Source organism: Bos grunniens, chromosome 20 (assembly GCF_055505025.1).
Source record: "Bos grunniens cultivar Pamir isolate PY7600 chromosome 20, Bosgru_T2T1.0, whole genome shotgun sequence".
Lineage (NCBI taxonomy): Eukaryota > Metazoa > Chordata > Mammalia > Artiodactyla > Bovidae > Bos > Bos grunniens.
Window position 1 is genome coordinate 68,222,791 of NC_141184.1, and position 23,777 is coordinate 68,246,567.

General features: G+C 42.0%; 1 protein-coding gene across 22 annotated transcripts in view; it reads left to right on the forward strand.

Moving 5' to 3' along the window:
* Nucleotides 1-23,484, forward strand: part of FBXW11 (F-box and WD repeat domain containing 11) — a 131,597-nt gene extending 108,113 nt beyond the window's left edge. For 17 of the 22 annotated variants that reach the window (XM_086362225.1, XM_086362226.1, XM_086362210.1 and 14 more), the window contains 8 exons: nucleotides 3,137-3,274; nucleotides 5,256-5,374; nucleotides 7,001-7,250; nucleotides 10,120-10,238; nucleotides 11,926-12,036; nucleotides 12,899-12,977; nucleotides 14,009-14,194; nucleotides 21,031-23,484. In XM_086362225.1, coding sequence (XP_086218351.1) covers nucleotides 3,137-3,274; nucleotides 5,256-5,374; nucleotides 7,001-7,250; nucleotides 10,120-10,238; nucleotides 11,926-12,036; nucleotides 12,899-12,977; nucleotides 14,009-14,170 — 978 coding nt within the window. In that variant the 3' untranslated portion in view covers nucleotides 14,171-14,194; nucleotides 21,031-23,484. Of the gene's footprint in view, nucleotides 1-3,136; nucleotides 3,275-5,255; nucleotides 5,375-7,000; nucleotides 7,251-10,119; nucleotides 10,239-11,925; nucleotides 12,037-12,898; nucleotides 12,978-14,008; nucleotides 14,195-14,524; nucleotides 14,979-21,030 lie in introns of those variants that run through there. The other 5 variants (XM_086362217.1, XM_086362214.1, XM_086362209.1 and 2 more) reach the window with 1 other exon arrangement.
* The last annotated feature ends 293 nt before the right edge of the window (nucleotides 23,485-23,777 follow it).

A 23,777-nucleotide genomic window follows, 5' to 3' on the forward strand; every position in this document is an offset into this window, starting at 1 on the left:
TAGTCCCAAGTCATTTGCCAAAACTGCTAATTGACCTAGGTATTTTCTGCCACAATGGGCTGCCTTCCATTTTAAAAGGTCTGTTTTTTTCTGAAAAAGACCTGGCTTATATAAGCATTCTAATAAGAGTTGAGGTCGTCACATATAGTGGTAGGTAGTATTTTGGGCAGGCACAGTCAGCAGGAAGTGCTGCTTTCTTTTGTGGGTGGCCTTGAGACTTGAGAAGAGTGAGGTCTTAGGAGTTACACAGGGTTGGTGTGCAACGGAGCAGTCCGCTGCCGGCTCTGCTGTAGCGTCCCTTTCCTGGCATTTTGAAACAAGCTGCTTTTGTTTTGGGATTCAGGAACCTAATAATTTTTAAAATAGCCCTAGATGGGAACTTCCTAAAAGGACCATCAAAAATTATTTGGTAAGATTTTTCTTTTAAAATTTGGAAATATATTCTAGAAAATTAGGCTCCTCCTCAGTTTGAGAAGCTAAGCTATTTCCTAACATCTACTTGACTTAGAATGAAAGCAGAGCTTTTGAGAGATTCTAGCAGAGCTTTTGAGAGATTCTGGCCTCTGGCTCTTGTTTGAGAGTTGGAGCTACAGGTCTGGCTTGGCCCTTTATGTTGGGTAGTATTCTTTGTCCAGACATCTCAGGGGATGGGGGTACTACCACAGGCGGATCGTGTTGCCGTACCCAGCTTCTCTCTGCTGTGTCCTCAGGACTTGAAGTACAGTAATAGTCTATAACCAAGTCACTGGGTTCTAGAAAACATTTTAGAGTAGTGGGAGGGCATGTAGGAAATTCTTTTGAGGATTCCCATACCAAAGTTAAAACAAAATTTTTTTTCCCCCAAAAATAGGGATAGTAAATGTGCTTTTTCTATTCATTGAAATATAGGGTAGCAAAGCTATTTACTGATTCAATAATATTTTAAAGCAATTGTGTATGTTTTAAAACTAAGAATGGTGATTTGAATTTTAAAAATAATACCAAATATATTGAGAAGACAGGTTATGTATTCATCTTTGAAATACTTCGGGTTTATATGGAGTCACATTCAGTAGCAACTTTCTGGGCCCCAAGAGTGTAGCCTGAATACTGGTAACCACTGCCAGGAGTCATTGGTCATGAATAAGACTTGTTACCAGTAGATCTGCCTTCTAAGTCAGAATTTTCCTGGTGTGCTTAGCATGCTGAAGTGGCTTAGTCACTCTCTAAAAATATAGCATTTCTCTAAATGGTTCCCAGCACTGAGTTCAATTTCAGAGATTCTTTATTGTCTGGATCCCTTTTTATAAAGTTGCTTACACAGACAGGTCTTTCGTCTACCTTGATAGCAGTAGCCATAGTGCAATAAATTTTTTTTTGTTTTTGAAATGTGGCTTTATGTCTGGCATTTTATAGACGCACTAGAGATGATGATGATGGCTAAGAAGCTCTCATTTGGTAGCAGATGGACAGATGAACTATTTCTTGCTCTTGGGACCTCCATGGCACCTCTTTGCATCCCCCTGGTTGTTGGAAATATGTGATCCTGCCCTCTCTCAAGGCCATGTATGGGAGCTCTGAGAACAGGGCGTGCATTTCCAGGCTTCCTGTGCTAAGTACAGAGGCCAAAAATGAGAAGGCATTTTCTTTTTAAGTATAAATGTATCCGTATCTCCAATGCTCAATTTCTTTTTCTGTAAAATGAGAATAATAATTTTGGCTTCAGACTCATGATGATCAAATGAGTATTATAAGCTGTATAAAACACGTGGCATAGTATTATGGAAACATGGCACCTGCATATAACATTCAGTAAATTGTAACATTTTAGAGCATACAGAAGCTGTTGCCTTCAAAATAAGAAATGTGGTTTGTTAGATGTCAGAAGAACCAGTAATTAAGTGCTTAACTTTGTGAATAACCATGAGATTTATCTCCTTTCTTCACTTAAGCAATTAATTAAGCTTTTAACTACTCAGATGAGTATTTTGAACTAGTATAACCAATTATTGTAGTCCCTATTGTCCCCTAATTTCAAGAATCAGGAATTTATACTTTGGTTGTCCTTAGTGGAAACACTGTGTCTTTTGATCCTGAAAATCCCTGACATCCACTGCCAGAGATAGGCCTAGTGTTCTGGGCATGGCCCACCTCCTCATTAAACTTTGCCCACTGGTCTCAGGCCATAGCACTATATGAGACCCTTTAAGTCCTGCAGCACTTAGTTTTAATCACTGGTTTGACTCTGATACTTTATGTGGAGTTGTTACTGATCTAAGTTCTGTGTTCATTGCCTCTATACTTTGTGGACACTGCATATTTTAAAAGAAAAACCGTAGGCTCAGAGTCAGGAAGGAACTGGGTGTGGTTTCCAGCTCATCCAGTTACTAGTTTTGTGGCCCCAGGCAAGTTAAACTCCTTGTTTGTAAAAGGGAAGTAAGGAGAACTTCCTTCCAAGGTAGATGCATGGATCATTGAACCAAATAAACATGATTTAGTGTGTATCCAGCTATGCTTCCTGTCAATCTTTTCATCCCCTTGCCTGGCACAGTCGGTCAGTCAGTACCTGGAGTATCCAACATCTCAGTAAGTGTTGAATGAATGATGAAAGAATGAAAATCAGGACTGGAATGTGCCATTCTTCCTCTGAAGGAGCTTCAGTCTGTGGAAGATTAGAAATGGATGACACAGTTCTTTCTGTAGTAGTCGGCATGTGGTATTTTCAGTGTATTTTCTCACTAATCAAGACAGTGTTTTGCATAGATACACAGGTTGTTAGTATATACTTATGTTAGTGGTGGTCTTCTGCCAAATATTTTAAGTGGCATTAAAGAATGATCCAGTGAGTTACTATTTGTTTGTATGTTTTGGGTTCAAATAGCATTGTTTAAGCATATTGAATTGTATCTAGGCCATTTTTTCCAAACCCAACCCACACTCATTGGAAATCTTGTGATAGTTGCCAGATGAGCAGTGAACGTTTGAGGAAAAATACTGTTGGGCTAATGTCTTACTTGGAAAAGAGTTTAATTCCTATCCACAGACAGCTATCAGACCAAGATGGAGTATCCCTGGTGTGCTGTTTGTGAAATGCAAAGACTGCACCCTGATAGAACAGTTGATTGACGGAAGCTCACCTGTCGCCCCCTTTCCCCAGACTATAGAGTCTAACTGGCGGTGTGGGCGGCACAACCTGCAGCGGATTCAGTGTCGCTCTGAGAACAGCAAAGGCGTCTACTGCTTACAGTATGACGACGAGAAAATTATCAGCGGCCTGCGAGACAATTCCATTAAGGTAAATGACTGTATTTTGTGTGTGTTATTTTTAGAACTGTGGTTACATGTTAGACACTAGATGTAACAGTCTCTTCATTTCCTCCTGATTGGTTTTTGTCTGTTTCACTCAACCTTGGCAGCTGTCTGCACTCTACTAACAGCAGACCCCTGGATCCTCTCACGGCTTTCCCTTCCCGAAGCACATTCACTTCTGTATTCTGTATGTAGGTGCAAGTGGGCAATACCTCAGTGTCACAGGGCTCCTGGGTACTTTGCTAGCTGGTGAAAGTGTTGCTAACATGCACATAAATCAAGAGTCATTACCTTTTATGGATTCTGTGAAAGGCTAAGTTGATAACACAAAAGAAAGAGCAATTTATGTTGTTTTTATCCACTTTTCAGTAGTAGATAAACTGGATAATTTCTTTGTGTTTAATGTTTAATGGCTCTAACATGTTTTTTCATATTGTTTGTAGCTTATTTTCTCATATTTAAGAAAATGTGTGATTTTTAGATTTTTGGTTATAATTTACATATGCTCTTTCGGTGTAAAGTTCTGTGAGTTTTGATAAGCACAGATAGTTGTGCAGCCGTAACAGTGATCAGGACCCAGAACAGCTCTGCCGTCCCCCAGACTCTTTGCCCTGCTTCTTTGTGTTTACCTGTTTGGTTCCTCAGGCGCTGACAACTACGGATGTTTTTTTTTCTGTCCCTGTAATTTTGCCTTCTTGAGAATGTCCTGTAAAGGGACTCACATAGTAAAACCGTTTGAGTCTAGGTTTCTATACTTAGCATTGTGCATTTGAGATTCTGCTACACTGTCGCATTTGACGACAGTTGACTCCTTATTACTGCTGGGTAGCACTCCTCTTTACGGCTACACCACGGTGTGTTTATCCATTTACATATTTGTGTTTATGGTTCTTCACAATTATCAATAGAGAGAGCCACTATGAACATATGCATGCATGTTTTTGTGAGAACATACTATCCTAATTTGCATTGGCCATTTGTAGTTCACTTTAGGAACACTGCAAATTATGATAGTATTTTTACAAGGGAAGAAAGAGGTGAAAGTGCTAATCAGTCACTCAGTCGTGTCTGACTCTTTGTGACCTCGTGGATTGTAGCCCGCCAGGCTCCTCCATCCGTGGAATTCCCCAGGTAAGGGAGTGGGTAGCCATTCCCTTTTCCAGGAGATCTTCCTGACCCAGGAATCGAACCCAGGTCTCCTGCATTGCAGGCAGATTCTTTACAACCTGAACCACCAGGGAAGCCCCAAGAAATAGGTCCACAAGAATCTATTTTTAACAATACAGTCTTTGAAGAAAATCACTTCCCATCGTTCCCATTATTTGTGAACAGTCTCAAAAACTTGGAAACCACTGGAAAGATCAAAAGAAGGGAGAAAAACAACACTCAGAGTATAGAGCCAACTGTCACCATTTTACTTCCTTTTAATCTTTGCTTTAAAACATACTTAGTATTTATGTCACTACGTGGATGACTTTTAGTCTGGTTTTTCGAAAAACATAACTTAATAAAACAGTGTATTTTCTCATTAAAAACTCTCCATAATTTACTGTGAAATTTTTTGTAAGATGCTCAACATTTTTCATTTTAAATTTTTCGTAAACAATGTCATGGGTTAAAGGGTGTGCGTTCTTAAAGACTCTTAATAGATACTGTCATATTGTTTTCCAGAGGGTGAGCCAACTCTTTTTGCAGAGTTTATTTAAAAATTCTCTTTATAAGGCTGCTGAGTATAATGGACACAGTAGTAATGGGGACAGAGTCAACAGAATGGTCCATCTGTCGTGGAAGTCGTTCAGTACTGCCTCTTCCCCCTTGTCATTTACCACCTGTTGGATGTTCATTGCTCTTATTTACTGGAACACAGCTTTGTCTTGTTTTATGATTCAGAAAATAAGGTGAGATAAGAACATGTATCAGAATGTGATATACTAAATTACTGTTTGTGGTTGATCTTGTCTCAATAGATTTGGGATAAAACCAGCTTGGAATGTTTGAAAGTGTTAACGGGCCACACTGGCTCTGTCCTTTGTCTCCAGTATGATGAACGTGTCATTGTGACTGGCTCTTCAGACTCCACAGTGAGGTGAGGATATGGCTTCACTAGTCTGAACTTGTATACCTTCCATGAGAAGACTGAGGTTCATACCCTCTTCTGCAATAAAGTACACACATACCGTGTATATGTTTTTGTATGCTCTATTTAAAAACCACTTTTGGTGTAGCTGCATTAGAGCAAAATAGACAGGAGAGCTAACTTTGTTAAGCAGGTCCTATTCCCATTACCATACGTTACAGAGATGGCACCTGCTTTCCTGTAAAAGCACATTACCTCGTATCAAGCTAGCTTTTCCCCGGAGACCATGCTCCAGAGGGTAGAGGAAGGAGGTGGGGTGTTGTAGGAGTGTGATGGGTAGTAACCTATGGATACTAGAAAGAATCAGAGGCAGCTATTTGCAGCACTCTTAATAATGTGCCAAATAATGTGCCAGATATTTTGTATGATGTTTTCCTGTTGAATTCTCACAGAAACCTTTCCAAATAGGTAAATAGTATCTTCTTTTATATAGGTGTAGTTTTGGGAAACTGAGGCCAGAGAGGCAAATAATTTACACATATAGTTAATTTTGAGCCTTGCGTTTTGTCATTCAAGACTGTGTTGATATGTAGCTTTTCTAGTAGTGGAGACTCCAGTTCTCAGATGCTGTCACAAGGCCCAGGTGATGAAGACAGAAGTGGCAGTGTTCTGTAGTAGAAGGGAAGCTAAGATTGCTGGTTGGGATTGAGAGTAGAAAGGAAACCTTACTTGGATCTACTCCTAAACCCCTGGGACAAGGACATTTTTCACTCCAAATAGTTTTGGATTTTGGTATAGTGATGAGTTCACCAGAGCCTAGACATAATACGGTACAGCCTCAGCTGGACTGCTGGTAGCTGGAGAAAGGCCTGCCGTGTGGAGGAAAGGAAATGCCTCTCCTAGGGTGAGTCAGAGACTTGAAGAGGGTTGTTTTACAGGCACACCTAAGAGATAGAGATAGTCACCAGCACGCCTATATCCTTTGCCTGACTCAGGGCTTCAGGCTGCTCCTGCTGACACAGATCATGTCTCAGCTCCAGAAGTGTGAATCTTCCTCCTCTCCTCCACGTGAACTTGTACCCTTAGGAGTTTGGGGTTACAGAAAAGTTATGATGTGACGGATTGCCCCTAAGAACCCAAGGAGCTGGAGACACTGACTTTGTCCGTAAAGTGGTCGGGTAAACAGACTGGTGTGTAATTGAGGAGACACCATGACTTACAGTCTCCAGTTTGCAGTGGATACATAATAGACTCAGAAGCTTGCCAAAGGTCATAAAGAACCTCATGCTTGAAACCCAGCCACCAAGCCATCTTCTCTGTCATCTTGGGCTCATTGCAAAGGCCAATGATTTCTTGAATCATTTTTTTGTCACCAACACAAGCCTGCAAACACCATCCCTGAATACCTGGGCAGAATTGACCTTTTTGAAACCATCTGCACATTTCTTTGCAGATAGAAAAATTGCTTCCGGGGGCTCCTTTTAAGCAGGTCCCAATCACCAAATACGTGTGAAGTCCACACTTCCCCCGCCTGCTGTTAGGGTTAGTACTAACAGTGGGCCCAGAGCACAGACTCTGGAGTCTTTTCCTGGTTGTCTCAGTAATTAAGCCTTGTGCTCTTCTGTTCTGCTCTAGAGTCTGGGATGTGAACACAGGCGAAGTTCTGAACACGTTGATCCACCACAACGAGGCCGTGCTCCACTTGCGCTTCAGCAACGGGCTGATGGTGACCTGCTCCAAGGACCGCTCCATCGCCGTGTGGGACATGGCCTCTGCCACCGACATCACTCTGCGCCGGGTCCTTGTCGGCCACCGGGCTGCAGTCAACGTCGTGGACTTTGACGACAAGTACATAGTGTCCGCCTCTGGGGACAGGACCATCAAAGTGAGTGTGTCCACAGTCAGAACTCTGTTTATTCCCATCCCTTCTGCACATAGAGAAAGCCGCTGTGGCTTATACCAGCCTCACATCTGGCAAGATCTCGATTCTCCTCCATTTGTGCTTGTGAGACGTCAAGGCATGCTCAGTCTTTGTTTCTAGAGTCATAGGCAAGGTCTGAGAAGAGGGTCACGGGCAGTCCTCTGTCTCATGAAAGGAGATTGTTACTGCTGACGGCCTTTTCATGGGAAGAGAACTCCCTGCGGGACGTGTGTCATGCGTGGATGCTTCCCATCACTGCCTCACACCGCCCTCTTAGCACTCTTGTTGAGCCACGTGTTACAGATGGGCTGGGCTGGAGACCACCACACAGCTAGTCAGTGGCAGAGCTGAAGTTTGATTTATTCACCTAACCTTGAGAGCCTGACGTATCATCAACCTTGGGCTTGGTGCTGAAGATGCAGTGTTGGGCAAGACACGCCCCTGCCTCCAAGGAGCTCAGCATGTGGTGTGAGGCAGACGTGATAAGCAGCGGTCCTGGGTGATCCATCGGACGTGGTGAATGCAGTGCTGATTCCAGTACCTTGTGAACCTTAAAACGTTTAGCTTTCCTTTTATTCTTACAGCAGCCTTATTGAGATATAATTCACATACCATAAGATTTATTATTTTAAAGCATACCATTCAGTGATTTAGTATATTCATAGTGGTGTTTGACTCTCACTAGTTTCAGAATATTTTCATCACCCTCCGTAAAAACCTCATGCCTGTTAGCAGTCAACTGCTATTCTCTTCCTCTGATCCCTGGTAATCTACTTTCTGTCTGTGGATCTGCCTATTTTAGATGTTTAAGGTAAATGTCACCGTATATTACGTGTGGCTTTTTGTGCCTGGCCTCTTTCACTGCGTGTAGTATTTTCAGGGTTCATCCGTGTACTTTGCAGCATGCATCAGTGCTTCACCCCTTGTGATGACTAAATGAAATTCTGTGTGTGGATGGTCCACATTTTTATTCATTCATTGGTTCATGAATATTTTGATTGTTTACGCATTCTATCTATTATAAATAATGCTGCCATAAATATTTGTGTACAGATTTTTTGCAAGTACATATATTTTTAATTGTCTTGGGATGGTAACTATGTTGAACATTTTGAGGAACTGTCAAACTGTTTTCCAAAATGACTTCATCAGAAACCTTCCTTTTATGACCTATACTGGCCAGCATTCTAGTATCTAGTTCCACACATCAAGACTAGATTCCATCAAACTTCAGATTGGATAGCCTAGAAGCTGAAAAACTAGGATTTGTGGCAACTCACTCATCACTCAATCAGACCAATTTGTGCAAGACCCGTGTCTGCAAGCCAAGAGGGTTTGGGCCCTATTATAAAACAGATTGCATAATATCAGCCCAGATATTTCGCCACGTCCTCACTAACACTTGTGCGTGTGTATGTGTGTGTCTTTTTATCATAGCCATCCTAGAAGGTGTTTAGTAGTAGTATATCTGCAGTTTTGCTTTCCATTTTCCTAATGACTAATGATGTTGAGCATCTGTTCATGGACTTATTGACCATTTTTATAAGTTCTTTGAAGAAACATCTACTTAAATCTTTTGCTCATTTCAAAGCTTAGATTATTTGTCTTTTTATTATTCAGTTGCAAAAGTTCTTTGCATATTCTGGTTACAAGTCCCTTATCAGATAAAGTTTAAAATTTTTAAATTTATTTTATTTTTTGGCTATGGGGGCAGTCTTGGTTGCTGCACGTGGAGTTTCTCTAGTTGCCATAAGCAGGAGCTACTCTTTGTTGCGTTGCACAGGCTTCTTATTGTGGTGGCTTCTCTCGTTGCAGAGCACAGGCTCTGGTGCACGGGCCGTGTCGCTCCGTGGGCCGTGGGGTGTTGCCCAACCAACCATCAGGGCGGTGTCCCTTGCATTGCAAGGTGGATTCTTAACCACTGGAAGAAAGTGGAAACAGGGAAGCCCATGTTTTCACTTTCTTGATAGCGTCCTTTGAAACACTTTTAACTTTGATGAAATTCAGTTTACCAATTTGTTGTTGTTACTTGTACTTTTACTGTCATATCTGAGAAGTTGCCTAGCACAAGGCCACAGAGATTTACTCTTGTTTCTTCTGAGGGTTATAGTTTCAGTTCCTTCATTTAGGTCGTTGATCCATGATGAAGTAAATTTTTGGATACGGTGTGACATGGGGATTCCACTTCACCCTTTTGCCTCTGGATAGCTAGTCGTCCCGTTCAACTGCAGATGCAGCTAATAAAATAGTTCAGGGCACATTGGCTGCTTTGCATCTCATTTGGCCTGTGTTAAGTGTGTTTGTGGACATCTGAGTCTTGCAGACAGCTTCACAAAAGGGGGATTGTTTATTTCACATACATAATATTAGCAGTGGTGTGTCAAAACAAATGGAGCTGTTTGAGAAACTGCTGGAAAAGAGGAGAATGTGAAAGGTGAAGCCTTTTCACATCAGTTACATTGGGTTTGACATGTCAGCTGGCGTAAAAACATAAAATCTGGCCCAAACCCTTCCCTGTAGGCAAATGGATGTGGGAAGCCTCCAGGAGAAGTTCTCTTTGAGAAGATCTCAAGGTTTGGAGACTCCACAGCTCCCTCATTCCAGTTCTGTCCCTCCACAGCTGAGAGGATGTAATGCTGTCCAGTCTGTCCCCCAGCCCCCGCAGCGTATTTCCTATGAGAGGATGTAATGCTGTCCAGTCTGTCCCCAGCCCCCACAGCATATTTCCTAATCAGGTGTTTTGGTCGTTCTTAGCAGCTCTGCTTGTGTTTTAAGGTATCTTGTCGAGAGCTTTTCCGCATCCATTCTTGACAGTATTGCTAATTGCCTGCAGGTCTGGAGCACGAGCACCTGTGAGTTTGTCCGCACTCTGAACGGGCACAAGCGTGGCATTGCCTGCCTCCAGTACCGGGACCGGCTGGTTGTCAGTGGGTCATCAGACAATACCATAAGGTGGGTGGAAGTGGCTGTGCCGAGCCAGTGGGCTCACGTCTCTCAGTCCTGATGCTCAGCAGACTTGGTTTGGGGGCTGCTTCTGATAAGCAAGCTTCAGGTATTTTTCTACGTGTATCTGGCTCTGCGTACTAAAGTGGGCGGATTGTGTATGTCCTGGGTGTTCCTGCAAGACTCCCCAGTGCACAGGGTTTTACAGCCTCACCTCCACCCAAAATCGCTTACGGCCCAAATGCCTCAGAACAGAGCATGCTCCCGCCTGATGCTCTGCTTCCCTCACCTGTGAGCTCCTGCCTCTCTCCCCAGCAGATGGGAGTGTCATCAATTCCTGCTTAGTCGTTTATCTCCCTTTTTTCTCCCCAAGGTTCGTTGTTCTTTCTTTCTAATAAATATGCCTATCCTTAAATACTTTTTATTGTATTAAAAACTTTCCTCAAATATCTACTTAATTATCCCAGGTCTTTTTTCCACCATCCCAACATCTGCTAGTAAGTTTTATAAACAAATTGGCTGTTTGAGCAAAATACGGATTCGGTTCAAGATTATTTTTTAAAAAAAGAATGAAAGCAGATACAATATAGCTATAACTGCCAAGAGTTTTCTTTACCATTTTAAATGTGAAGATATCATAAAAGTCCGTTGAGAATTTGAATCTTCGTTCTGTTGCATTCTCTGTGCTTTGCATTATGTAATGTTTCAACAATAAACAATCTATAACTTCCTCATTGGAATCTCTTAGCTTTTGCAAAATAATAATGTGCATTGCTGTCTAGTTTAAGGAAGGGAACCTCTGGAGTCATAGGGGCAGTGCTGACTGGCTGTCTTCACAGTAGATTAGGAAGCCACCCTCACTGATGGTGGAGAGCTGTTGCTTAGGATAGAATAGTCATTGGATGTGTGACAGGAGCTACTGGGCTCTACTGCTGGAGGCTAAGAAAACAGCAGTATAGATTTGCTAGCTTTGTTTGTGCATATTAGTTTACTGTGATTTCTTTTTTGCAAATAATGTAGACATATCAATGATAATAGAAAAAAAACTCTATTTCCAGAATTGCTACATAAATCGTATAGAGAAAAGGGCCGTATGTAGTCAGTGGGTTCGTGTTTCTAAGACATGGACCCAGTAAGAGATCCCCGCTGTGCTCTGGGTAGCCCGAGGTTGCAGTCTGTCATAGGAAGGGGATGTCCCTAAGCCAATTGGGAGATGAGACCACCAGCTGGTCCACTGGTCCTAATCACAGCGGGCCTCATGGCCTCCAGGCTCCAAGTGCCTGGCTTGGAAGCCTACCCCCTGGGCCATCTCTCTCATCTCCCCTACACCCATATGCTTCTTCTTTACAGCCTACAATCCTCATCTCCCTCAGAAAAATCCTTCCCAGATCATTTGACTCCTTGGTTTCATCCATTCAGACTTTACTAGAATGCCTGGGAACTAAATATAATTGAAATTTCTTGTTTGTTGGTCTTATTTAAATAATAACAACATGATTTTTAAAAGTTTCAAGTGAAAAGTAAGGCCTCTTCCCAAGTTCTTAAAAAATACCTGAATAAGATACACACATGCGTCTTTGAATGTGTGTAATGTGGCAGGAATGAAACAGAAATACGTGCTCCCAGGATGGTGAAGATGTGTGGGTAGTGTGGTCATGTGCAAGGCTGGCTCACAGAGCTCTGTTTTTCACTAAAGGCTGTGGGACATTGAATGTGGCGCCTGTTTGAGAGTCCTTGAGGGACATGAAGAATTGGTCCGATGCATCCGGTTTGATAACAAGAGGATTGTCAGCGGGGCCTATGATGGGTATGTGTTTCAGATTTTCAAATGGCACAGCCACAACTATTTGAAGAGGAACAGGAAGTACTGCTTATGAAGCAGCCGTGTATTGCCGGGCCCCGTGCTGGGTGTTCTATTTCCTTCGTGATAGTGGATGGCGGGTGTGACACCACTTGATGTGTGGGGACACTCAGGCCCAGAAGGATGAACTAAGCTTATGCTTTTAACCATTATCATAAACTGAAGGGAGTAGCTTAGGCTGTGTGGAAATTCAGTTCTTTGTCCCAGCCCTAAATTAAACCAGGCTTTTTTGTGTGTGTATGGTGAGTTCAATGATAAATTTATTTTCCCCTTTTGGTAGATTGAACACATCCTCTTTAAAAAGCCTCATGACTTTTAAAATGAGCAAATGGCAACCATAAACCTTTCAAGATGACCTTATATATACTTCACTGAGTTAGTTGGTCTGTTCATACTCCTATTATTAACTTTCAGCGTTTGTTTAGTTTGGAGAAAGGTATCCTTGGAATTTCACCAAGAGCCCTAGCTTCTGTCAGTGGCACCTACTCAGCCCTAGAGAGCCCCCTGATGAATGAATTTGGTGACACAGATTATCAAGTCAGGAATTGAATTGAGATAACATGAAGTTGTTTTCTTGTATCCCCTCAAATAATAGTTCTTCACCATTTCAGCAATTCGGAGAATGTGTAGGTCCTTATTTCTTCCAAAGCAAGTGTAATTGGTTTAAATACCTTGACAAAACATCAGCAGATTGCCCACTAGCTTTTAAAATAGGCAGTTCAAATGCACTCCTTTTTGTCAAGGAAATGCTTGACAGTGTGTAAAACGTTAACTTTCCCACCCATTGCCATCTCATTCTCCGTTCTAGGAAAATCAAAGTTTGGGACTTGCAAGCTGCTCTCGACCCGCGAGCCCCGGCAAGCACGTTGTGTCTGCGCACGCTGGTGGTATGTGATGTGTTGGAATGGGAAGCGCTTCCCTGTGTTGGCAGTTGGCCCCCGCAGATGACCTCCCTGAGCCCGCCACTGGAGAGCGCCCACACCTCACGGCGCTCCTTCTGCGGAGTGGGCTCTTCATTAGTTTAGTCAGCACCGGAGACTGTCTTCCATTCGTACCGCTGTGAGCTCTCTCCTGGGAGTGGTGACACAGCTTAAAATATGAAAGCAGGCCCTCATTTGTAGATGGCCTGGCTTCCTCCTGGAGCGAGGAGTATTTCCTGTCTGCAGGTTTGGGAGATTTCCTAATACGGGTGTCTGTGGCTGGGTTGTGTTTTACAACGCAGCACGTTTTGTAGGTTATGGTGAACTTTCCCCTCAGTCTGTGTTCTAGGCATTATTGCTGGCATACAGGAATACTTGTTTTTATATGTTAATTTTATTTTAGCAAGCTCATTAGCAAGCTTACTTCACCAAGCTCATTATTTCTAATAATCTGTTTGCTTTTGTTGTATTTTTGAGGAGACAGTTGTCTGAAAATATGGATTGATTTTTCTTATTTTTAATAGTTTTAGCTTCTATTTCTTCCCTCCTTGCATTGACTAGAACATGCGGAACTTCAGTCAGGGCCATTCTTGTTTCCTTCTTGATATTAATAGGAATACTTCTGATATTTCACCATTGATTTCGACGTTGGCTGTGGTTTGAGATAGGTATGCTTGGTCATGTTAAAAACACTATCCTTCTGGGCCTAGTTTTTACAGTGTATCAAGAATAGGTATTAAATATCGTTGCGAGACGATCAGGCAGTTTTTCTTCTTTGACATATTAATGGGACAGAATCTAGAATACAAAGTTAAAGAAAACCCTTGAAGTAGAAGCAGAATATGTGTTCCTTGGGTGAAGGGCAAAGCTCAGTAAGCTCTGGAGACTTATTTAGGAAACCTGGATAAGGAGCTGTATTTTTAGCCTGTGCCAGCTCCCTGGTGATAGGAGGGATTGTCAAGGTCTCGTTTTATTCATCAAGCTGATATGTTTCCCAGGAACACTCTGGACGTGTGTTTCGGCTACAGTTTGATGAATTTCAGATCATCAGCAGCTCGCACGATGACACAATTTTGATTTGGGATTTCTTAAATGTGCCTCCCAGTGCCCAGAATGAGACCCGTTCTCCCTCCAGAACATACACTTACATCTCCAGATAACAGTCTGCACTTCACCCGTTTCAGGTGAGTACTTCCCCACTTGTAACTTGGCTGATTGAGTCCACCTTCCCTCTGGGGAAGTAATAGGAACCAATGTGGTTAGTCTTTATTAGAGGCATCAGCTTTGCAGAGTTCTAGTATAGAACTCTAGTATAGTTCTAGTATCTTTATGGTCACATCAAAATAAGGTCTGAATCAGAATCCTGATTATTGCGGGTTTTCGTATTGCCAGAAACTATGGTTCCTGTTTTTAAAACTGTTTCCCAGGTCATATCAATTTAATACCAGTAAAAATCCCCCAATCTGTTTTGCAATATAAGGATCTTCTTTTTCTCTTTCTTTCTTGTCTTTCAGTTTAAAAAAAAAATCACCGTCCACCAAACTCTTAAAACTACCTCTCCTTCCTCCCATTACAGTCCACCCACCACCGCCATTCCCTGAAGGAGGAGTCAGAGAAGGGTGTTTGTTGAGGGAGCCCCTAAAACTCACTTTTTATCCATTAGACTCAGCAGGTACCCTGGAGAGTTCTTTGCCCTGGTTACAGGCAGACTTAGAGCCATTGTAACCATGGATGATGGCATGTTTTGATTACAAAGGTTATCCATTAATAGAGAATGAGAAGCCTTCCTTGGCTGTGTCCTTCGAACTGATGATCATGTTCATCTGGACCAGTAATCCCAATTGAGAATTCCGCAAGGAGGCCTGTGCATTCTGTGCACATTAAACTTCGTAGATTGAAGAAATAATGTTGTGCATATTGTACTACCACGTATGTAAAGACTGTTAATAAAATTCATATTTATGTACATTGCTTAGTGCTTAGTAGCTTTTTATCATTGTATATTTTTCTATTTATTGAATATTAGAAATGTAAAGAAAGTCCATGTGTAGAATTGTGACATTTGTTGGTGAAAAGATAGGGAATCACTGGTTTATAGATCACTAAGTTGACATCTTTTCAAATACTCCTTATTTCTGCTCCAGGAAATTTGACTTACTCAAGGGTCAGGCCTACAGCGAGAGGCCAGATTTGACCCTCTGCCAGTCTTCTGTATCCTTAGCACAGCAGTTTAAGAATAGTGTTTTGCACTTTAAATACTTTGAAAAACTTAACAGTATTATTTTAAGACATGTGAAAATTACATAAAATTCAAATTCCAATGCCCATAAATAGTTTTATTGGAAACAGTCATGTCTGTGTCTGTGAAACCAGGAGTTTCAACATCTAGCTCTTACCTTCTGTCCTCCATACGCTCTCCCTCACCAGCCACAGCTATTGTCTGTGGCTTTTTTCCTGCTTCAGTGGCAGAATTGAGTAGTAGTTGCAACAGAGACCATGTGGCTGACAGCATCTAAAATCTGTACACATTCTGACCTTTTAAGAAAAGTATGCTGACCTCTGGTCTTGCCCCATTCCATTATTAGTGAGAAGCCAGGGTCTGCATCAGGAATGGCCAGTGTGTTTTTTCTTCATGCCAACTCGGTTTGAGCAGCAGTGCCTGGTTGGAGTACTGCCGGTCAGTAGGAAGGATGACGGGACCCCACGTGGACCCAGGAGGACTCAGTGCCACCACGGGTTGGCTGTGCCTCCTCGGCTGTAAGAGCTGAGCCACGGTAGTGACCCTTAAGTCACATACATCGTTGCTGATCCTGGTCTCAAGTGTGTTCCTGCTGTCTCTTGTGATAATGGCCATCTCCCTCGCTTTTTTTCTCTCTGGATAGATTCTTTACAAGTCAGTTGAGAAATTCACATGCCACACTTTTTACATTTATTAAATTACAGGAAATTACAGAGGAAGAAGGCAAGGATCTCTTGAATGCTTGCTCATCCCCGAGTCAGCCTTCCTTCCCCCAAAGAAAAAGAAATACATGAGGAAGGAGGAATGGACCCGAATGAAAACTGGTTTCCTCCTTCCTTCCTGGGATTTTCTTCTCCCTCTTCCGGCCACCCTTGATCCTACTGACACCTGTGGTTGCCTTCGCCCTGCCTCTGCCCTGCACTAGCGCCCTGCCTCTTCCCTGCACTAGCGCCCTGCCTCTGCCCTGCACTAGCGCCCTGCCTCTGCCCTGCACTAGCGCCCTGCCTCTGCCCTGCACTAGCGCCCTGCCTCTGCCCTGCACTACCGCCCTGCCTCTGCCCTGCACTACCGCCCTGCCTCTGCCCTGCACTACCGCCCTGCTGCCTTTAGGAACAAGGCTTAGCTAGGACCAGCTACCAGGAGTTTCACCCTCTAGCTCTCACCTGCTGTCCTCTCTACCCTCCCCCACTTCAGCCTCTCATTCTTCCCTTCCAAAAACCCAGTGCTCCAACCAGACTGAATTCTGTTCCTTTTCCCTCATTACTCCTCAGACCTCTGGCCCCTTGCTCCCCTTGCTTGCGTTGTCAGGGCTTTGTAGAGACCAGCACCCCACCTTCTCTCCTTCACCTGATCTGACTTGGTTTATTCTTTGGCGTTGAAATGGTGTGCACGCCTGTCTCTCTCACGAGGCTGTGGCGCTCCTTCTTGTTCTGGAGCCCCAGTGTCTGACCCCGCACAGTGCACCGTGAGCGCTCGCTGGCCTTGGTTGGCCGAGTGGCTCCTGGGGCCAGCATGACATCGTTGTGCCCTTTCTGCTCAGCCAACCAGAATCTGACCGTAAATAAGTAAGTGTGCATAAGAAACTGCAGTGTATTCATACAGTCACCTTCCACAAACATAGAGAGTAACTCAGTAAGAAATTGGAATAAATTGTCCACACTAGCATAGTCAAAGTACTAGATATAGTCTTCTATACACAGGTGCCTATATGTACACGTCTCCCTCTGCCCTTTCCCTTCGCTAATCTCCATTTTTGTTTTTGAATCAATTTTATTGAGGTGTGATTTTTATAAAACAGATTGTACCCACTTAAAGTATACTGTGTGACAAATTTACATTCCCCTGCAACTTCCTCCACAATCCAGATAAGAACGTTTCTGTCACCCCCAGAAGTTCCCTTGTGTCCTTGAGTCAGAACCTGACCCCACCGCAGCCTTAGCAAACACTGACGTTTCTTTCACTAGATTTCAGTTTTCCACAGTTGCACCATCCACTTTGGTAGTCATGAGCTGTGTGTAGCTATTAAGCTCATGAAATGTGTCCAGTTTGATTTAGGAACTGAGTGTTTAATTACATTTAAATTGAATTGGATTTTTAATTATATTTATACTTCATTTAAACTTAAAACAGCTACATGTAGCTAGTGACTACCATGTTTGGACGAGCATCATTGTAAGAGCTTAGCTTTGACATTTAGGTCTTTGATCTCTTTAGAGTTAATTTTTGTATATAGTGTGAGGTAAGGATATCAATGTTCTTGTTTTGTATACAGCCATCTAGTCATTCCAGCTCTATTGGATTAAGAGACTGTCCTCTTCCATTGAATTGCTTTAGTAATCTGTCAAAAACTCAATTCCCCACTTGTTTGTAGTTGTTTTTCTGGCCTCTCTTCTGTTCTGTGATCTATGGCTATCCTTTTGCCAATACCACACTGTATAATAAGTCAACTTTAAAAACATTGTTTTGATTCTTTTAGGTCCTTTTGGTTTTCATACTCATTTTTGAATGAAATTGTCAAATTCTATGAAGATTATGGGATTATGATCAGAACTGCATTGAGTCTAAAGATCATTTTGGGGAGAATTTCCATCTTTAACAAATGTTGAGTCTTCTAATCCATAAACCCAGTATATCTCTTGATTATTTAAATCTTCTTGTTTCTCTTGAGCAGTGCCTTGGCAGTTCTTAGTGTCGAAGTCTTGCACATCTTTTGTTAAGTTGATTCCGTTCTTAACTTCCATTCTAAGCTATACATTTCTCTCTCTGCGTTGCTTTTGTTGTATCCCAGTGCCTCTGCTTTTATTTTTCCCGTGTTGGAGATATGCATAAAACAGAACATGGACAGCTCCAACTGACCGACCTGAGATGGATGGGGTCAGAGGAGGAGGTGTATCATACAGCAACTTAAATGTATCTCTTTGGTGGTTTTGAAATGTGCCACTCTACTAGAGAAGCACATGGTAAAATCTAAGACGTCTGTAGTGTGTTTTCTCCCCCCTCTGGCATATTTGATAGATGAATTATAGAGCATAGTAAACATTCACAAATTGGACAACTTTTATAGACTTTGTGAAACTGCCCTGAAACATAGTTCCTTTGACTGAGAGATGGAATAATGATCACCAGGGCTCACTCTCTCATTGGCTCTGGTGGAAAGAAAACTGAGGTGTTACTTCTTCCAGTCCCTCCTCTCACCCCCTTTTTGGGAGCCTAAGAACAACTGCGTTGTTGTGATCCACAATCACAAATCAGTGGAAAAATCTTATCTGCTTTTTAAGCAGCACAAGCATTGAAACCTCAAATGTGTTTGTCTCTTCAAAGTGAACTACTTTTGACAACTTTGGCAGTCAACTTTATAAATTTCATTGCTCTTTTCCAAGTTCTTTTCATTTATTGTAACAAGGAAAAATTATTACCATGTGATACTGTAAGATTTATGCATAATAAGAAGCACTACCATAATGATGATTTAACCTTGCAGTAAGATATTTACCCCTAAAATATAAGGTAAGAGTATTTCTGTGTCGGGAAATTAAAGCAGTAGATTTATTTGCTGAGTCGTTTTTTAAAAAATTACTGACTTCTAAGAGCTATGTATACAGTAGCTCTCTTTTTTATTAGAAGACAATATAGGATCATTATTTGGAAATTAGTAAAAGTTGGTAGGCCAAAAGAAGAGAATAAATTCCTCGGTTTGCTATTATTAACTCCTTTGTACGTAGCCTTTCAGGCTTTTAAAAATTGTGGTTGATAACTGTGCTTCTCCCCGCCCCCTTTATTGTGAAATTATTGCCTGTTAGCAAGGTCACTGTTTATCTAAATTATTGTTCCTAATGGCAAAATAAAATTTGATTGTTTGGATATGGCCCTGTTATATATTTATATTTTCCTCCCGGCTTTTAGCTATTATAAAACACATTGCCATGATTCTTTCAGCTTAGTCTTTGCCCAACCCTTTATTACCTTTGGATAGAATTCTAGAAATGTCTGCAGTGTCTAGGTTGAAAAGTATGACATTTAAAGACTTTGATACTTGGGGATACCCTGCAGAAGAGTTACATCTCTTGACATTCCCACTAGTAGCATTTGAGAGTGCTGACTTCTAATCTCTGAGTGTTAATATTTTTTAAATAATTCAAGTACTCTTCGTATCCTTCATGGGGAAAATAGTGGCAGATGAAGTTGAATCTGTCTTGAATTTATTGAGAAACATTAGGATTCTTGGTCTTAGTGAAAATTACCAACCTTTTAGGAAAATTGTCTTTAAATAGTATATAAGCTTTAAAAACAAATCAAAAGCTTTAAAAAACCACCCCCACCCCTTTTTCTTTCTTTCTATTTTACACCATAGAGTTTTAGACCTAAAGGCAACTTAGATCTTCCAGGCCAGTGGTGTTTGGAAAGGACTGTAACTTATTAGTGGTTGTGAAATCATTTCGATGGATTTTGACTTTGGGTGAAATTTAGGATATAAAGTGTGAACCTGCATTGTTCATAGTAATGATAAGTATTGTTTCGTGAGTGTTCTGCTTAGGAGTGTGTGTATGTGTTTGTGTACGTGTAGAGACTGTGATTAAAACATGTTCCTCACTCAAGGTCATGTGTGCTCAGTTGCTTCAGTTGTAAACGTCCAACTCTTTGCGACCCCTTGGACTGTAGCCCGCCAGGCTGCTCTGTCCATGGGATTCTCCAGGCAAGAATACTGGAGTGGGTTGCCATTTCCTCCTCCAGGGAATCCTCCCAACTCAGGGACTGAACCCATGTCTCATACATCTGCATCGGCAGGCAGGCTCTTTATCAGTAGCGCCACCTGGGTAGCTCACTCAAGTTCATGGTCAAAAAAAATAGAGACCATTCAGTTGCCTCCCCCTCTGCATTGTGTTTTCCTCTTATAAATGATTTATTTCAAAAAGGAGTAATTCCTGACTATTAGCATTCTATTTAGAACGAATACTTTAGGGGCTTTCTTGGTGATCCAGTGGTTAAGACTCCACACTGCCAATGCAGGGGGCCTGGGTTCCATCCGTGGTGGGAGAACTAGATCTCGCATGCTGCAGCTAAGATCCCAGCACAGCCAATTTTTTTTTTTTTTTAAAGAAGGAATACTTTATTTACTAGCCTTTACATATTTTTTGTTTTACAGTGACAGATAAAGGCTCTTGGTCTTTCATAAGAGAGGCCTGGTGGGCTCTGGGTGGCATAAATTTAAGATGATGCTAATTACAAAATGTAACTTTGAGCATATATTACATGCATAACTTTTAGCAGTGTGAAAAATGATAGGGTATAGGGTCAGTCATCTCTTTGAATCCCCTCTCTGTCACTTAAGCTAATGCTTTTTTTCCCCTTGAAGTCTAGTTTATTTGCAATGTTGTGATAATTTGTGCTGTACAGCAAAGTGACTGAGTTATACACATAAATATATTCTTTTTTATATATTCTTTTCCGTTATGGTTTATCCCAGGATATAAGGGCTAATGCTTTAAACTAAATAATGTTTCTGAGCCTCAGTTCTCTCTTTTAAGTGAGTATAATAGCTGCTCCCTCATAAGTTTGTTGTGAGGTTTAAATAAATGTGACGCCTGGTACGTAGTATGCTCAAAACAGTTTGCAGCGTCTGTTTTGATGCTGGTTATTTGACAATCAGTGTTAACGTGTGCACAGCAATGTATGTGTCTTTGTGGAGATGTATGGGCTGTGATATATATCTTCACATCCAACCAGAATATCCATCCATGCTCCCTTTGGTTTTTTTTGTTTGTTTGTGTTTTTTTTCCCCAGGGTTTCCTAGTCTTGAACTACTGGCTACGCGGCTACCAAATGCCTAAGGGAGTTCTTCACAGCTGAGTTAAGAAGCTGGAATTGGTTCTAGACGCTGGGTAGATGCAAAGCAGCCTAACTCTTCAAGTACCGATATTTCTCACCTCCGATTCCGGCCTCTGCTTTGAGAAGGATACCTTAGCCTCACCGACTTTCAGTAGTACAGAACCCCACTTCCTCCCCCTACCAGTGAAAACAAATCTAACGCTTCAAATGTAAATTGTTCATATGAGAGGAACGTAAAGTCTGTTTTGCAGAAGTAAATCGACCGTCAAGAGAAGACTTGGCCTCTAATTTATATTGCTTTGCACTTTGGTCTGATATTAAGAAACAGCATTCTTCGGTGAAATTTGGGTGCCAAACACCTACCCAGAATGTCCAGGGCTTCCCTTTTCAGAAGTTAGCATTCTCCTTTTGACCGTCCAAGTCATGATGAATTCTGACTTGTATTAGGAACATGTTGGACAATGGAAACATTTCTCTGGATTGATTGATATTTTTTTGGATTATACTTCCTTTCTGTACCAATTTCTTTTAATTTAAAGAACTATATGCCAGGTTATATTCTCTCCCAACAGGTGATACAGCTCCTCTTCTTCTGTTAACTGTTCTCCGTACCCGCCACCATCTCCTGATATTCAGTAGAGTAACACCTTCACACGTGTGCTTGCCTCCTAATTTAAAATACTGTGTCGCATGTAGATATAATGTACATAACAGTTTAACCTCAAGGTTGCTCGAGTCAGGGCCCCCGTGCCTGAGACACTAATCCACAGTGTGTTCGCACTTCACCATGGGCTGGGCTCAAGAACCCGCTCCCGGGGTCGATGTGGATGACCTGGAACCCTTCCTGCAGTATTCATACAGTGTTTTCATTTTGTCATTGTCATTGTGCGTGTGTGGGGGGGGTGTGTGTGTTTTAATGAGAATCTTGTTTTAAGATGTAATTTCTGAAGTTGAACACGAAATGTTTTGTTTGTCATGCAGTATATACAATAAGAGAGGTACCTTAAATGTTTTTGTTGTTCTTTTCTTCATCAGTACTCCTCTGTATTCGTGGTTACTTCCCATGGCATTCATTCATTTGATTTCTCATCCCAGGTCACGCTCTGTGTGTTAGTAACCCTGGAAAGGGAAGGGCGAGACAGACCTACTCACTGACTGCCCCACCTCCAGCGTTTGTGCGTCCTGCCCGGATCGGGTTGGTGGCAGGGCCCATTTGTGTGTTGGAGCCCGGGGTTCCAGGTCAGGCTGGTTCAGGGGCCCGTCTTGAGTGGAAGAGTCCTCCCAGGAGGTGTGAAGCCTCAGGCTCACGAACCCCATCCCTGTCATCCCTGGTGCCTGCTGCCATGGCCCCAGCAAGCTCCCCTGGCTCCCAGGCGCTCTGCAGCCGGAAATGTGTGAATGGCACTGTCACGATGACCCGCATGGAAAGGATGTTGGTGTCCAGTTGGCCCTCCTTTTCCCTTGTCCAGTATTAGGTTTTGATTTGCCCTTTGCCACTGTTTCCAAAGATCAAGGAAGGTCGCTAACATTTTCAAGGACCAATGAGAACCTCCTGTTAACTAAACCTCTTCCCGTGAGAGCACACTCTCCCCAGAGGGGAAGGTACCTGGGCTCTGCTTTGTCCTTTTGCATTAAGAACGGTGTGGGGATCAATGTGTGTGTCTGTGATTGCTTATTGGGTTGGTTGGTTTTGTTTTCCTTTGTCCTTTTAAAAAATAACATCCTTCTCTTGTACATGTTATTAAGTTAATTTCTATTTTTGAGGAGTCTCAAAGTATAAAAAAATACATCTCCATTCATCCAGTGGATGTGTGAGCCTGAGGGTGGTTATGCGAGTTGTTTTCACTGACCCGCTCTTCATCCTACAGCTTAAACAGCAGGCTGGGTAGGAGAGCCCGGGGCGGGGCAGGGGGGAGGGGAGGAGGCGCTGCTTCTGAACGGATGGACTTTCTGTTGTTTTGCATGTTTAATATAGAAGTTCCTGTTCCTTGGGAGATTATGGCCTTTGAATATGCACACAACCTTTGAATTGTGCCTACTAAATTATAGCAGGGGACTTTGGCACCCAAGGAATTCCGACTTTCTGGGATTATAGTAGTAATTCCCAGCCGTACTCTGGACTTTATTTTGCTAACCATAATTGAGCAACTGTAAATTACTGCTATATTAATGTTTTAAAGCACTGGGATAGTCTAATTCTAACTTGTAATTAATTATGTTTGCCAATTATCTGTTTGAAATAAATTTGTGTCTGAACAGCTATTAAAACTGTTAAATTGTACAGATATTATTCATGACAGCTTTGTACTGTGGAATGTGCTTAATAAAAAACAAAAAGTTTGACCTTTGTCCAATAAATTGCTAAGTAATGTCAATAAATCAAGTATGAGTATTATGCAGTACACCTAATCTGGCTTCGTGCAATTGTTCTTTCAGCCACTAATTCAAAGCCAGTACTGTATTAATAAAGTGTTGTGATGCTATGATGTTCTATTAAGAAATTCCCGCCCTCCCCCCCAAAAAAAACTGTTAACATGCTGTCAGTAATTCAGTGACATACAGTTAAAGTTTTAGATTAAAAAAAGAAAGAAAGAAAGAAACATCTGCTCTGTACCACGAGGTTAAAGGCAAAGTACTCTCTTTGGCCTGTGAGAACTGGTATGAGATAATGCCTGTCTCTGCCTAGGGACCTTTTCCTGAAA